Source organism: Condylura cristata, unplaced genomic scaffold, assembly GCF_000260355.1.
Source record: "Condylura cristata isolate star-nosed mole 26May11 unplaced genomic scaffold, ConCri1.0 scaffold00035, whole genome shotgun sequence".
Lineage (NCBI taxonomy): Eukaryota > Metazoa > Chordata > Mammalia > Eulipotyphla > Talpidae > Condylura > Condylura cristata.
This window is the reverse complement of record NW_004567136.1, coordinates 11,698,583-11,712,743: the sequence shown is the minus strand read 5'-3', so window position 1 is coordinate 11,712,743 and position 14,161 is coordinate 11,698,583. Positions and strand designations below refer to the sequence as shown.

The 14,161-nt window shown below is 40.0% G+C and overlaps 1 protein-coding gene across 2 annotated transcripts in view; it reads left to right on the top strand.

Annotated features, from left to right (window-relative positions):
- Positions 1–14,161, top strand: part of CHD2 (chromodomain helicase DNA binding protein 2) — a 94,340-nt gene that overhangs the window by 8,247 nt on the left and 71,932 nt on the right. For both annotated transcript variants that reach the window (XM_004693099.2, XM_012732736.1), the window contains 3 exons: positions 6,601–6,832; positions 10,508–10,594; positions 12,214–12,275. In XM_004693099.2, coding sequence (XP_004693156.1) covers positions 6,601–6,832; positions 10,508–10,594; positions 12,214–12,275 — 381 coding nt within the window. The remainder of the gene's footprint in view (positions 1–6,600; positions 6,833–10,507; positions 10,595–12,213; positions 12,276–14,161) is intronic.

Genomic DNA, 14,161 nt, shown 5'->3' with positions numbered 1-14,161 from the left:
CTCCTTCTGGCTCTCCATCCAGCTTCCTTCTCTTCTCTCTTCTCCTTTTTCTCTGCTCAGCTCCACCCTCCTGCCCCTGGGTGGGGCAGGGAACCTGGAACTTCCCTTTTTCCTAGGGTCCACCCTGTTACAGACCCACTGACCTAAAGCACTACAGGGAGCCTCTGGTCAGGCAGGAGAGGCCTGCTGCATCATGTGAGTTAGCTTCCTGTCCTGGGGTGGAACCCAGGCTAGAGAGGTGATAGCTGTGGGACTCAAGCCCTAGGCCACCAAGGGGGCCCTGAGCAGCATTTTCGTGTGCTTTTTTTCTTTAGATGAGCCTTCCCCCGCCCGCCCCCCCCCAAAAGAGAGTCCATACTGTTTGTTACTAGTGTTAAAATAACTTTAAAAGAACTGAATTCTGGCAAGAGCTACTAAATATTGATAGATTCTGCAGTATTAGAGCTCATTTTTGAGATAATATGGGAAACATTCAGTGAAGTTCAAGGAATACAATTAGTTTGATTTTAAACATAAAAAAAACTTTACATTAAAATGTAATATTAAATTAGATGTGTTTAAAATCCCATATCCCAAGTCACTTCTGTGAACTGTGCCTATACAAGTGTTTAAAATGTGCATGGTTCATTTGTGCCTTTGATGTTTTAAAAATTCAGTAGTTCTGAAATCGTTGTGTCGCTTTTTAAAGATCTGTTTCACCCCTAGTCGAACATTGTAGTTAGCTGCACTGCAGGAACATTCACATTTACATGAACATTTCTAGTATTTCCTTTCTTTGATCTGGTGAGTAGAGCGCTGAACATTTTTATACTTCCCACCTCTTGCGCTATTTTGATCACTTGTCTGGGCTGTATGCCTACAGGTTGAACTGCATGATTCATATTTATAGTTTAAGGTTTACTGAAAGTGCTAAGTTGTTTTCCAAATCCTCAGCGTGTTATTTTTTCCATAGTGGCACGCGTGTACTGTTTCTCCTACTTTCACACCAGCACCTAATATTATCAGATCTTTTAACCATTGCAGAGCAGATGAGTATAAAATATTGTAATTTTCATTTCTCTAATTGCCCGTGAGGTTCAACTTACCTCTTCCACAAGTTGGCTACTTCTTCCCCTTTTCTGTAACTGCATGTTATTTCCTTTGTCTAAATTTCTGTTGGACTTTTCTCTGATATGTGATAGTTCATGGGTGTGTGTATAACTCCTTTTATTGGGTCCGCACTGAGACTTCTCCCGTGCAGTTGTCTTTTTTTTTTTTTTTTTTTTTAAAGATTTATTTATTTGTTCATACAGAACTAGGGTACAGGCCAGAGGTTCAGGGGTGGCGAGAGGCTTCACCAGAGACAGAGTGGGGAGCAGACCAGGCAGATCGACGAAGTACACTGCTGAGGGGAGCAGCGGGCGGGTCAGGAGAGGTCTGCCACGCCACGTGGTCACCTCCGGGGCAGGCGGGAATCGAACTCATGCGGAAGCGGCTTTAGATTCTCAGTGCAGTGCTTTAACCCGCTGCGCCACCAGGGAGGGCCCTGTCCTTTTTTTTAAAGATTTATTTACTTATTTATACAGAACTGGGGTACAGGCTAGAGATGTGGAGGGTGAGAGGATTCACCAGGGACAGAGTGGGAAGCAGAACAGGCGACGAAGTCCACTGCTGAGGGGAGCAGTTAGCAGGCGATGGGGAGGTGGCTTAAGCTTCTTATTGCAGTGCTTTAACCCGCTCTGCCACCAGGGAGGGCCGCAGTTGTCTTTTAACCTTGTTTATTTCAAGCTCATAAGCTTTGCACTGTAGGTAGAGTTCTTAAAGTTGCACTTACATTTGTTATTAAGAAACTTGTGAGTCTTTACTTTTCCATCCTCATAAGACGCAGACTTAATTACGAAGGAATTGTTTTTCCTCAGCCTTGGGTGGTTTGATACTCTGTTTAAGAACGTGTGACAGGCAGGAAGTGTGGACGCCCTAACTCACACTTGGGGCTGGATTTGACAGTACACACGTACCTGGGCTAAGCCTCTTCTAAGTACATTGAGGATAGTTGTTACCAGGATTCGAGGAGAACTGACCCATAGGGACGCCACAAGTATTAACTACCTTAGTCTTGATAAAAGCTTAGTCTGGGAGTACATTTTATGGAATTCCAGTGTACGCTGTGTTGTTCACCAGATTTTGCTTTCACCAGCAGCAAAGCCCAAACTCTGCCAAGGGCTTCGGCCATTTTGTAAACTTGGAGAAAAAAACACTACCCAACTGCTGAAATGGCAGCGCTTGGGCAGAGAACTTCAGCGCAGTGTGTGCTGCCCTCTAGCGGCCATGGGAAGAATGGTGGGTACCAGTGGAGCGATACTAACCTGCTTGCTTTCAAAGCCCATCATATGAAATACTTCATCACTCCATTTTCGTCTGCTTCAAAAGGATTTTAAAGAGACACCAGGTCATTGTTATCCATAAATGAAGAGGTGTGTTAAACTTTTTTTCATGAGCGTTTTCTGTTGGAACCCGTCTTTTGGCTTTCATCTCTTTTATTTTTGAGTATTATAGTAATTGTTTAATCAAAAATTATAAAACTTGTTTACATCTTATATTTTAAGTAATTTTCAGAGATTGAATATTCAGATAAATTTGTTCATGAAGATTATGATGGGGGAGTAATATTCCAGAAAATCCCATACTAAATTGCTTTATTAACTATTATGCCATTAGAAATCAGCTAGTTTTATTTGTTAAGGCGAAGCTTAAAGGACTCTTTGCCCAGTAACTTGATTTGCCCTTTTATCATTTTTGTGGGCTCTCAACAGCTTCAAAATTAAATCATAATCTAGTGTTTACAGTATCTCTATCATAATTACATATTAATAGCAAATGTGCATGATGTTTCAGGAAATAATGTCCTTTTTAGAGAAAGACTGTTTCTAAGTGCCTTTACTATGGAGATATTTATAGTTTTTTAAACAAATAATTACCTTTGTATTTTAACATTTGTCTTTATCAAGATGTGCCTTTATCAAGGCTCTTAAAAAAACAAAAACACCTCCCCACCCCCAAAATACTATTTTAAGTCCATTAAATGACTTGCTTGTTCTAAAAATAATTTCAAAACATTTAGTCTTATTGTCACTCAAATAATTACTTTATGTAAGCTTGCCTGGTTGCTTATATTCCTTACCTTAGATTTGACTCGTCATCTATTATGAACCATCTTGATTATTAAAAGATTAATGCTTTTGTAATGAACAACTTTGGACACCATTCAGCTTCAGCTTCAGCCATAGAAATAGCCCTCGTATCAGTTTCCGATCATATCTGTCTCCCTCAGTCCACAGAAGGAGACTGTGAGTTTGTTGTTAATTTTATCTTGAGTTTAACTTTCATAGTTTCTGAAGTTTTTTTCAGGAGGGGCAGAATTAACAGAAGTAATTTTTTTTTTTTACAACAGTTTATTTTTACATCATTTTGTACATTTTTTTCCCCCCATCTCAATTGTTATCCCCGCGGGTTTGCCTACCTGTTTTAAGTATTAAAACAGAATACTTAAAATGTACTTAAAATAACCATAAACCACTGTTAGAGTAAATTGCATCCATGCACATTAACATGTGCTGATAGAAGTTGGCTGTGTTTTGTACCCGAAATGTCGGGTACATTGCTAAATTTCTAGGGAACCTCTCGCACCCATTGCTCACTGCTTTGTCCAAGCTGCACAATAAGACGTATACAGGGTTGTGTATGGTTTTACTGACTATACTGAATGATTTGGAAACCTCAATATTCTCAGAAATACAGAAGTATGAAGTACAGCCAAGAAACTTACTGGTTAAGAGAACAAGTTAAAAATAACATAATCAGTAGGGAGCAGGTTAAATGTAGTGTATTTATATTTGGGAGCATCAAAGGGAGCACAGTGCTCATGCTTCTGCACATACCCTGACCCCTGACATGGGTGCTGGACTGGGATGTTTCCATCATTTTAGCAGCGACTGCTTTCAGTGCAGATGTTAAAAGGATTTCTAACTTATCTGACTGCTGTGGTTTTCTGCAGAAGACAAATGCAGATTTTTGTGGCTTTCTGATTCTTTTAAGTAGGTAGTTGAAGATACTCTCTTAGAATATTTTCTGTTTTTTGGGAGTGTATGGGCCATACTACATGGTCCTGGGACAATTTTAATTGCTGGTAATTGCCAAAATATATTCCATTATAATCTCTGGAGTTAAGAATTATTGATTGGAGTGAAAAAATTAAACCACTCATTTCAAAAAGAGTTTGAAATAGTGTGTTCTGTAAAAGTGGGTAAGCCCCCCCCCCCAATTTCCTTATCTAGTGTATATATACCTCTCATGTCTATTGGTGTGGGAGAAAGGAGGGAACAGAGTGGTGTAGATGTTTACAGTTGGGGCTTTGGAGTTAGTCTTCTAGGACAGGATGTTTGTTATTGCTAAGGGTGAGGAGAACCAGTGGAGCATGGTGGGTAACCTTTAGAGAGGGTGAGAGGATTTGCGCTTGGTATATAAGCAGAAGCTGGAGGTGAGCAATACTGGGCCGTCATACTGGGCAAGTAGGAGTAGCCTGGGCTGATTGAGAGGAGGGAGGTGGCCTGGCTTCTCCTCATTCACATGTGGGCACGCACTCAATGGCTTTCCTACATGAATATGTAACTGCTACACCCCCCCTTCCAAGAAGACCTACCCTTTCAGATACCTTACTTTCAAGGAAATTCTGTAGCTGCTGGCTGTACCTTAATATGAGCAAAAGGTAGCGGTGAAATCAGTAAATTCCATCCACCAACGTAAAGTTCTAAATCTTTACTGGTGTGTGGGGTGGGGGGGGGCATCAATACAGATGTGAAATAGTCATTTCCTTAAGTGTTGGGTGAGGTTTTTGCGTCTTTGGAGCGCTGCTTTCGTAGCTGCCATTTGATGCTCTTCTGAGGCTACAGATGATGTCGCAGACAATGGCACTGGTCTGAGTTGACCAGGGCATGGGTGCCAGGCTGCCCTTCTCATTGTGCAAGCCAGCCCTTGTTTTTCTCTTGCCTGGTCAGAGGAAAGTGACTGATGATACTCTGATGAGCTGGGCAGCTTGGCCTCCCATCTCTGAGGGGGCTGTGGTGAGTCAGTGTGGGGGCTGGCCTTGGTTGGTATGTAACACAGATAAGGTTGGTTTTCTGTTGTTGCCGATGTTTTGAGCTCTCCTGTGGCAAAATATGAAAATGGGCCTTAGGGCCAGTTTTGGGGTATAATCCCTGCCCTCTACCTCAGCCCCCACTTGCTCATGTCACTGATCAAGTTACTTAAAAAATTTCAATTTCTCCACTTTTACATGATAACGTTTAGTAGGTTTGTTTTGGGGAATAAGCAAAAGCATGCATGTAAGTACTTTAATGCCAAGCACCTAAAGAAGTCATCCTGCAGTCCATAAGTGGTTTTTCCCTTACCTCGGCTGCAGGTGGAAACATCCTTTGCTCCCATTTATTTTCATTGCTTCCTCATCTTAATGAAAAGGATCCTGGATTTTGGGTTTCCAACCTGGAGTTTCCAGTGTACTGTATATTCATTCTGTGGTCATGTTTGTGGAGGGGTGAGTGGTGGTATGACTTCATTTCAAGTTTGGGAAATGCAGTGGTGGTAAATGGGAAGCCTTTTTTCTTTAACCCATGGCCTTCATGAGATGTCCTCTAATGGGAAACTTAAGCACCTTATGTGAAGATAATGTTACTTAGGTCCTGGGGCTGCTACTTGCCTCCCTCCTAAGTGACAAGCTTGTTTTCAATCAATAGTTAGTTGCAAGCTTTTCACCTGCTTTTCTGTTGCCTGTAAGTCTCTAAAATTTCTTCATTCGTCCCAGTGAGCCTCTCAGATGCCTTTTCATGATAGAGCAAGAAGAAGGACTATTGGCTTCTCTGCAGCCGAGGTTGATAGTCTACCTTCCCACAACTTTCTGGCATTAATCTTTTGTGGTTTCCTCTGCACCTACCCACTTTCCCTTTTCCCCGAGGGCTGTTTGGAATGAAGTGAAGTTATTTTTTTCTTGTCCTAGCTGGTCTGGGACTTACTGCAGGAGATCCTAAAATCAGGGTTCTGGTTTGGGGTTAATGCTTTAACTTAGCTCACCTGTTGCTGAGGACCAGGACTGGATAATTGCACCCGTTTGCATCCTTAGTCCTTGGGTAACTACTGTGCCTTTTTTTTTTCCTTGATGAGGGCAAGGTACTAAACAAATGAAAACAAGGTTTGGTGGATTCAGAGGGATCAGATTGATCTGGTTGCAAATCCTAAGACATACTGAGAGAGTTACATGCGCTGAGGTTTAGTTTTTCTTATCTGAATGGAGCAATAAAGTTCTTTGAGTTTCTGTAAGAGTCAATCTATACAAATTGACTGGTACCTGGCATTATATACTGAGGAAATCATAGAAGCTGAAGATGTTGAGAAAGATTGTAATGATATTATTCACAAAATGAGTATGAAAGTGGATTTGAAAATGTTAATCTCGTGTTACTAAAATTACTATTTGTTGTCATTTTACTGAAAGGATTTTTTGTTTTAACATATTTATTTGGCAGATTTTAAATCTCTTTACAAATATTTAAAAAATCTTTTTTAATTAAGTCATTCAGCATCTGAAGAAGCTTCAGGTTCAGACTCTGGCAGCCAGTCGGAAAGTGAGCAGGGCAGCGATCCAGGAAGTGGACATGGCAGCGAGTCGAATAGCAGTTCTGAATCTTCAGAGAGTCAGACTGAATCTGAAAGTGAATCCGCAGGTTCCAAATCCCAGCCAGTTCTTCCAGAAGCCAAAGAGAAGCCAGCCTCTAAGAAGGAACGGATAGCTGATGTGAAGAAGGTATTACTTCTGTACAATGCAAATGTGCTGCTTGCTGGCCCAGCCGGCAGATCTTTATTTCCTATGTAAAACTCTTTAAGAGTACCGTTATGATATAATAGTCACCTTTCTAATAATGCACTCTCAGGATATAAATGTGGACTGCTTTCTATTCTGTTAATTGATGTAGAATATGGCTTCACATGAAACATCATAGTATAGGACAGAAAGACAAGTTTTTATAATTTGGGTTTTAAATATTTTTCAAAAAAGGTGGTTATTGCATTTTTATGCAATACTGAAAAGTACTGAATATTGAATAATAATAGCATCATTGATGTATGATATTGAAATAAATACTCCCCCAGAAAAACATCTGCCCCTTGTAGTTCTTTACTTAATAGCAAAGACTCTCCTGGCAAAAAGGTAAAAATTGAATTGTGTAGCCATTTTTCATGGATGCTTGAACTTTGGAATACACATTCTTTTTTGGTGAAAAATTAATGATTTGGTGTGATTCATAAGAATGTCAAATCATAAGAATGCAGCTGATCTTTTAAAATTTCATTTTGAGAGAATTTTATTTGAATCATGGTACCAAAGAATACTGCTTTTAGGAATATAAAAATAAAATGTAGTGAAATTGAAGGTCTTATATTAAATCAGTTTTTATTCTAAAATACAAATCTGTATCGACATACTGATTTTCATAGTATTATAAATGATTTTAAATTGTCTGCAAGTTATCTTCAGCAACTCTGAAATTAGAGAAAACAAAACAGAGGTTCATTTGACTCTTGAGACAGAATTGGATTATCTGTGCCATTTGAGTTCTTCTGTTCCAAGTGTAGTCATAGTTTCCTGGAAGTGATCCTCAGGAACTAGTGGGCATTTGGAGGTTAGAGATAATTCCTTAATGATAAGGAGATAAAAGTTGGCTTTGCCACTTGACTCATCACCAGAGCCATAACCTTCAGACCCTCAGGCGTTGTTCCTGATTGCCCGTTCTGTGTGTGGTGGACCTTTCACAGGAGACCAGTCAAGTGATGACCTCTTCCCACAGCCCCTGCATGTGGAAATGCCATCAACACATCTTGCTCTCCGAGGTCATCACACTCAGAAACTACCCCCAGCCACCTGGCAGGCAGCCTAGCCCAGCTGTCCTCAGAGTCAGCTGAGGTTCCCTCTGTGTGTCTGGACCAGGTACTCTTTCCAGAAGTCCACAGCACATTTTTGAATGCAGTATAACAAAAAAAAGTCTGGGTATAACTTTCATTTTTACAGTGCAGAGTTTTCTACTTGTAGGGATTGAAGGAAACCATAGTAATTATGACTTGCATAGCAAGTTCAGAACTATTGAACTGATGTTGTCTGAGATTCACAAATATTCACTCTAAGACCTGTAGCACTTGAAGAAGTATTGCTACGATTCAATTTTTTGATAAAAATACAACACTAGGCAGGCATACAAAAATATAAAGGTGATTAGTTCCAAAAAGTTAATTTGTAAACATTTCTAATAATTAATTTTAAATTGTAATATTAGCATACCCCATCAGTTATTGCCACTGCAGTGTATTCACCATCAAACTCACCCATGGGCTACCACATAATCCAGTGTGCTCCTTTCCTCATTTTCCTTACCAAATAGTTAATTAAGGGTTTCCCTGGGGGCACAAAGGGTTAAGTCTCAGCTACTGCAGCATGAGTTGGATCCTGGGCCGGGGGGCTGATCCACATGGCACAGCAGACCTCTCCTGCCATCCTCTGTTTCCCTCAGCAGTGTATTTCAGTCAGTCCACCTGTTCTGCTCCCCACTCTGTCTCTGTGGAATCCTACCTCCCTCACCCCGCCCCCCCAAAACCTCTGGCCTACATCCCAGCTTTTATATGCATATATAAGTCTTAGAAAAAAAAGTTAATTGTAGATGGACCTACTTGCCTGTTAGAATGATTGGATCGTGGTTTTAATAATTATACTAAAATAGGAACTCTAAGGGAAGTTTTTTATTTTCTGTATACATATCCCTTTTACTTGGTAGTTTTTCATAGGGGAATTAGATATCATTAGTTCTCAATAGTACAAAAGAACACAAAATGACTTTAGGATATAAATACTGGAATGGAAGTGTCATAAAGTCTTAGCACTTGACCTGAATGCCTGTTTAGTATTTTAAAACAATAAAACCAATTGCTGTAGTGACCTAAAAATAATTTAGGCACCCCAATTAATAAAAGCTCCATAAATAATTGTTTGAATGAAGTAATTACGTCACGTTAGCAGAAATCCAGGTGGGTGAAGTGGAAGGTTGACACACCAGGTGAGTGAGTGGGGGGTTGATGGGACTAGAGGAAAGCTCTGTCTCCTTCCTTTCTTCCCCAGATGTGTTCAGCACGCTCTGCATTCATTGCTTCTTTGTCGATATTTCCTACCACTTGCTTATTCTAACTCTTCAAGTTGGGCTTTTTGTCTTTGACTCAGATTACGCTAAGGCCATTATGGATTTTATACCTTTTTAAACTGAGGATACAAGATGACATGTTGCTTTGGATTCCAGTTCTAAAATGCCTATTCCTGGAACATCTTCCTTGTTTTCTTTTGAGGCCTTGTTTTTCTTCAGCTTGCCTGGCTTTTTTGTTTGTTTGTTTAAGGCACTGTTGATAATGTCCTCTTTTGGCTTAGTGGTTTGTACTTTTCTGGGTTGTCTTCCATCAGTGTTGTCTTGGGGTCTACTTCCCATACATTTCATTGGTCTCAGCCTGTGGCTTCTCCTCTTGCCTCACCTTCCAGATATTTTCATGACGCTAGCTGTCAACCTGTGTTTTGATGACAAACCCACATTTCTAATCTTGGCTGCCAAGCATCTCTTCTACATGTTTAACTCCTGTTAAACATCTTCACTTGAGTGTCCCATGGTCTGTTCTAGTTCATTTTTGCCTGCATGTGATGGATTTCATGAAAAGGGCAGACATTACACTTTGCTTTCTGTGGGAAGGAAAGTGAGGCTGGAGGTCAGTCTGATCATTAGGGCTGAGGAAGGAGGGACCTCTGGCAGTTTTTTCTCTGCATTGGTCGGTGTGAGTTTTTATAACATGTTACTCATTATTATGGGGAAAAATTCACCTCATCCCTCCTTTAGATTTTGGTTTCTTTTAAAACTCACCTGTGAGGATTATTTCCAAATCAGGTATTGAAAGAGAAGGGCTAAGTACTGCTAGAGGATACATGGGCATGCCAGGAAAGGGGCAGCCGTGGTGTTCACGTCAGGAACACTTGCTCTGCACGGCCAGAGGAACGCTAAAGAGATTCTTCCTGCACAAGACTGGGTGGAGCCCTGCTTGCTTTTTGAGTTTTTTTCAGATGGGTCAGCGTGCAATCAAAACCCCAAACTGAAGGCACTAGTGACTTTACCCAGCAGTTCTCCTACCTTGCTGTTCAACTTTAATTTATAGCTTAAAGATAAGTGCCATGCCATATTGTTTAATAGCTGTTTAGTAATGAAGAGATATTGTTAAATTTTGTGTTTTGGGATAATTATTTTTTATTAAAGATGGTACTTGATTATCTGACAAACAAAACTAAACAACCCACTTGGTACTTACTTCAGTTCTGTTAAGCTAGAACACTTGTTCCAATAATAACAATAGTAAATGGGGGTTGAGAAAAAGATTCATACATGGTCTGTTAATTTTACAGATGTGGGAAGAATATCCTGATGTTTATGGGGTTAGGCGGTCAAACCGAAGCAGACAAGAACCATCACGATTTAATATTAAGGAGGAGGTAAGAAAAAAAGTGTTTTAAGGGGCAACATTCAAACTCCTTATCTTACCTCATCCTTCCCAACTCTGGTATGTATCACCATTAAAAAGACTAGACTTCAGACATGATGTGAACCTGCTCACCCAGTCCTGCAAGAGAAAGCACACAGGGCTTTAAAGAAAGAACCCGACAGACAGACCACGTGATAGTGACTGTGTAGGCACTGTAAGAGTATTACATAGAACTGACCTCAAATTTTTGTGTGTGTGTTTTGTTTTGTTTTTTAATAATGAAATTGGCTATACCATGAGCTTTATGTTTTTTGATTCTTTAGTTCTAAATCTAGATTTTGTTACAATAACTTGCTTGGTGGACAAATGTTAACAATTTCATGAGCCAGGAAGGAGTTTGCTTAATATATTTTTATTTTATTTTATCTGATTTCTTTAAATTTGGTTTCCTACCTCACTTTTAGTGTGCAGAATACATGTTTCACACATTATTTTTCTTTGATCTAGTTGGGAGAGATTGATGATTGTTATAATTAGTATCACATAGTGAGTTTTCTTGTCTCTATAACCTTAGACTTCTGTTACTTTTCTTGGTTTGTGTGATATTTTGTGGATTCTTACCTCTATATTAGGGTTATAGGTTGCATTCTGAAGAGATGTTCTTTCCTCTCTCAGTGAGATGCGACCTTTCTGCATTCTTAGAACTGTGCTGGTCTTAGCTATAGAACATCCTTGTGATGATAGTTAAACATAGATAGTCAAAGGCTAGTAAATTAGGGGTGGGGGAAATGTGCTTTAAGAATTAAATTGTCCTTAATATTCACATTGCATTTATAGTGTTTTGAGTGGCCTCTGAGCTCATTTGCCTAACCTTTCCCTTTCCATAGTGTCTAGGACTTGGTTACCAAGCCATGTTTGTAATAGGCAGTCAAACAGCAGCTGTGCACGTCTTTTCCTCTTTTGTATATAAAGTAAGACATTCTCTGTGGGGCATAGGACTTATCATTTGCCAATTTGCTTAATTTGGGGGAGGAAAAGAGCTGCTCATTTGTCTGACTATAAACTTTCTCTGGCCTCGTGCTGTTGCACAGCATGCTGGCCCATCCCTTAGTTTAACATGCTCTTAGATGACGTGGATGGACAGTCACCACCTTCAGTGGCATGCCAGCTAAATGCTGTGGCATTATATTTGATTTTGTAGATGTGCGTTATCCAATGTGGTCGCCACCAGACATGTGACTTTTAAAACTTATATTAATTCAAAGTAAGTAAATGGAAAACTTCTCTCCGTTAATGATATCAGCATGGCCCAGGTGCTCAACACTTGTAGGACTGATGGCTGCTATATTGGGCTTTGTAGACACAGAACATTTCTGTGGTCACAAAGTTTATTTGGACTGTGCTCTATGAAAGTCATGCTGAGAGAAACCGTTCTGTTGCATTCGAGATACATTCCCATTTATTTCAAAGAAGAATGAGCCCCACCAAATAGGTTTCTTAGGTTTCTTTCTTTGTAGAACCTCATGCTGAATAATGCTGTACTGACTAGGTTGTTGAACCAGGAGGCAGTGTTGTCCCTAAAAACTGTGAATTAAAGTCTGTAATCATTTCTCCCCTCATACACTGAAGGCAAGTAGCGGGTCTGAGAGTGGGAGCCCAAAAAGAAGAGGCCAGAGGCAGCTGAAAAAACAGTAAGTCTTTCATGGGGGAAATGATATAACCTAGTAGTTTGGACTATGCCAGCATTTCTGGGACTGCCTTCATCGTGTTTTTTGTATAGTCCAGTGCTAGTATCTGCACCTTATTTTTCGGGGTACTGTTCACCTGGACAACATGGCATCCAGGGTGCCTGTTTGCACTGGTGGAGGTGCTTCATGTGTGCCAGGCTAGTTCCTGGGGCAGACTCCAACTCCCCTGTGGGCCCTCCATGCCCACTGAACTTTTTAAAAATGCACATGAGTAACCAATGTGTAGGCATTTGGCATTCTGTTCTAGTTAAAAGAGAGAAATCAGATTCTCAGTTTGTCATTTGTGCTGGCATGGCAAAATTATAGGTTGTATGCCATTGTAGTGTGAAATTTCACAGTGTTGATTCCATATAATTTTAATATCATAGTTTGTAAGCCAGAAAATTTTAATTATTGGGCTTATCACTTATAATGTAGATCATATGCTCATTTTTTAAGAAATCCACTTATGGTAAAAAAAATAACTTTTTTTTGCCTCTTGAAATTCCTAAAAAGTTTTTCTTGGAAGGGGTGCAGTCCTTTTTATGTCTTGAGTTCTGAAGCATATCTCTTCAGATATTTATTAAAAACTTTGCACATACAATCTGGGAATTCTCAGGGCAAATAGTTGCCCATGGCCCTGATTAAGAACTCTAGCTACATAATCTGTGTTCTAAAATATGAGTAACCTAATATGGCAAAATAATTTGAGTTTTTCAAACTCATTTCCAAAATAGAGTAATATTTAATCTGCTGACGTGGCAGTGATATTTGAAGCTATGGTAGGAAAATTGAGTATCTGCTATTATCCTGCTGAGATCACAGACAGGATAATTGGAGCTGGAGAAATGCTGGATGTAAGCAAGCCTGTGCTTCTTGGCATCTTAGAAGGCGATATTTTACCCAGCCCCTTGGCCTGCTGAGAGATTCTTCTTAGCTCATTATTCTGTGACCTCTTGAGGGCCTTTGGAAGCCCATACCTGTGCTTTCTCCTCCACCATCTGGCCAAATTCTACTGGCCTCTTAACTGGGTCTAAATGGTACCCTATTTGAATACCTCAACTTCTGCTTTAATGGGTGCACATCTAGATATGCAGAAATCATTTTGTAACACATCAGGCTTAGGCTCTTGACAGGCTCCTACATGATTTCTCTCTCCTATCTCCCCTAAGAGCTCTCTGAACTTGGCAACTCAGAGACTTTTCTGGGCCTTTCTTTCCCCTGCATATACCCTTTTAGTAGGTTGGGGTGTATCTGTTTCAGTGTCACTTCCCTTTGTTAGATCCTTGCCCTCGTGCTTGTGTGTTTGGGTACAGGGCTCACCTCACTTCCCACCAGTCTTTCGTCTAGGCAGTTGTGGCTACTGTGCTATGTGGGGAGCGCCTCTTCCCCTGGGTCAGTTGAAGGAGTAGGATTAACTAGAGGAGGCCCTGTCTGCTGAGACTGATGCAAGGCATGACTAGGGGCTCTTGGTGTGTTTGTCCACAGGCATTTAGGAGTTGAGAAAGACTCATTCCAAAGGGAGTGAAATGCTTTTTTGAAACCCTGCAGTGTACCATAGATTTTTAGGGATTCTATAAAGGAACTATTAAAAATTTTTTTTTTTGAGTGGGGTAATTAATTTCTAATTTAAGAACATTACAAGCATAGAAGTAGTATAAATGCCTTGGTACTTTTTCCATATATACCACTGGTCATCAGTTTTGCTTTGTTTGCTTTAGCATTGCATATATATATATTTTTTTATTAAAAAGTTTATTTTAACTTTTTAATAAAAAAAATTAAAAAAAAAGTTTATTTTTACATCATTTTGCACATTTTTTTTTCATCTCAATTGTAATCCCCACGGG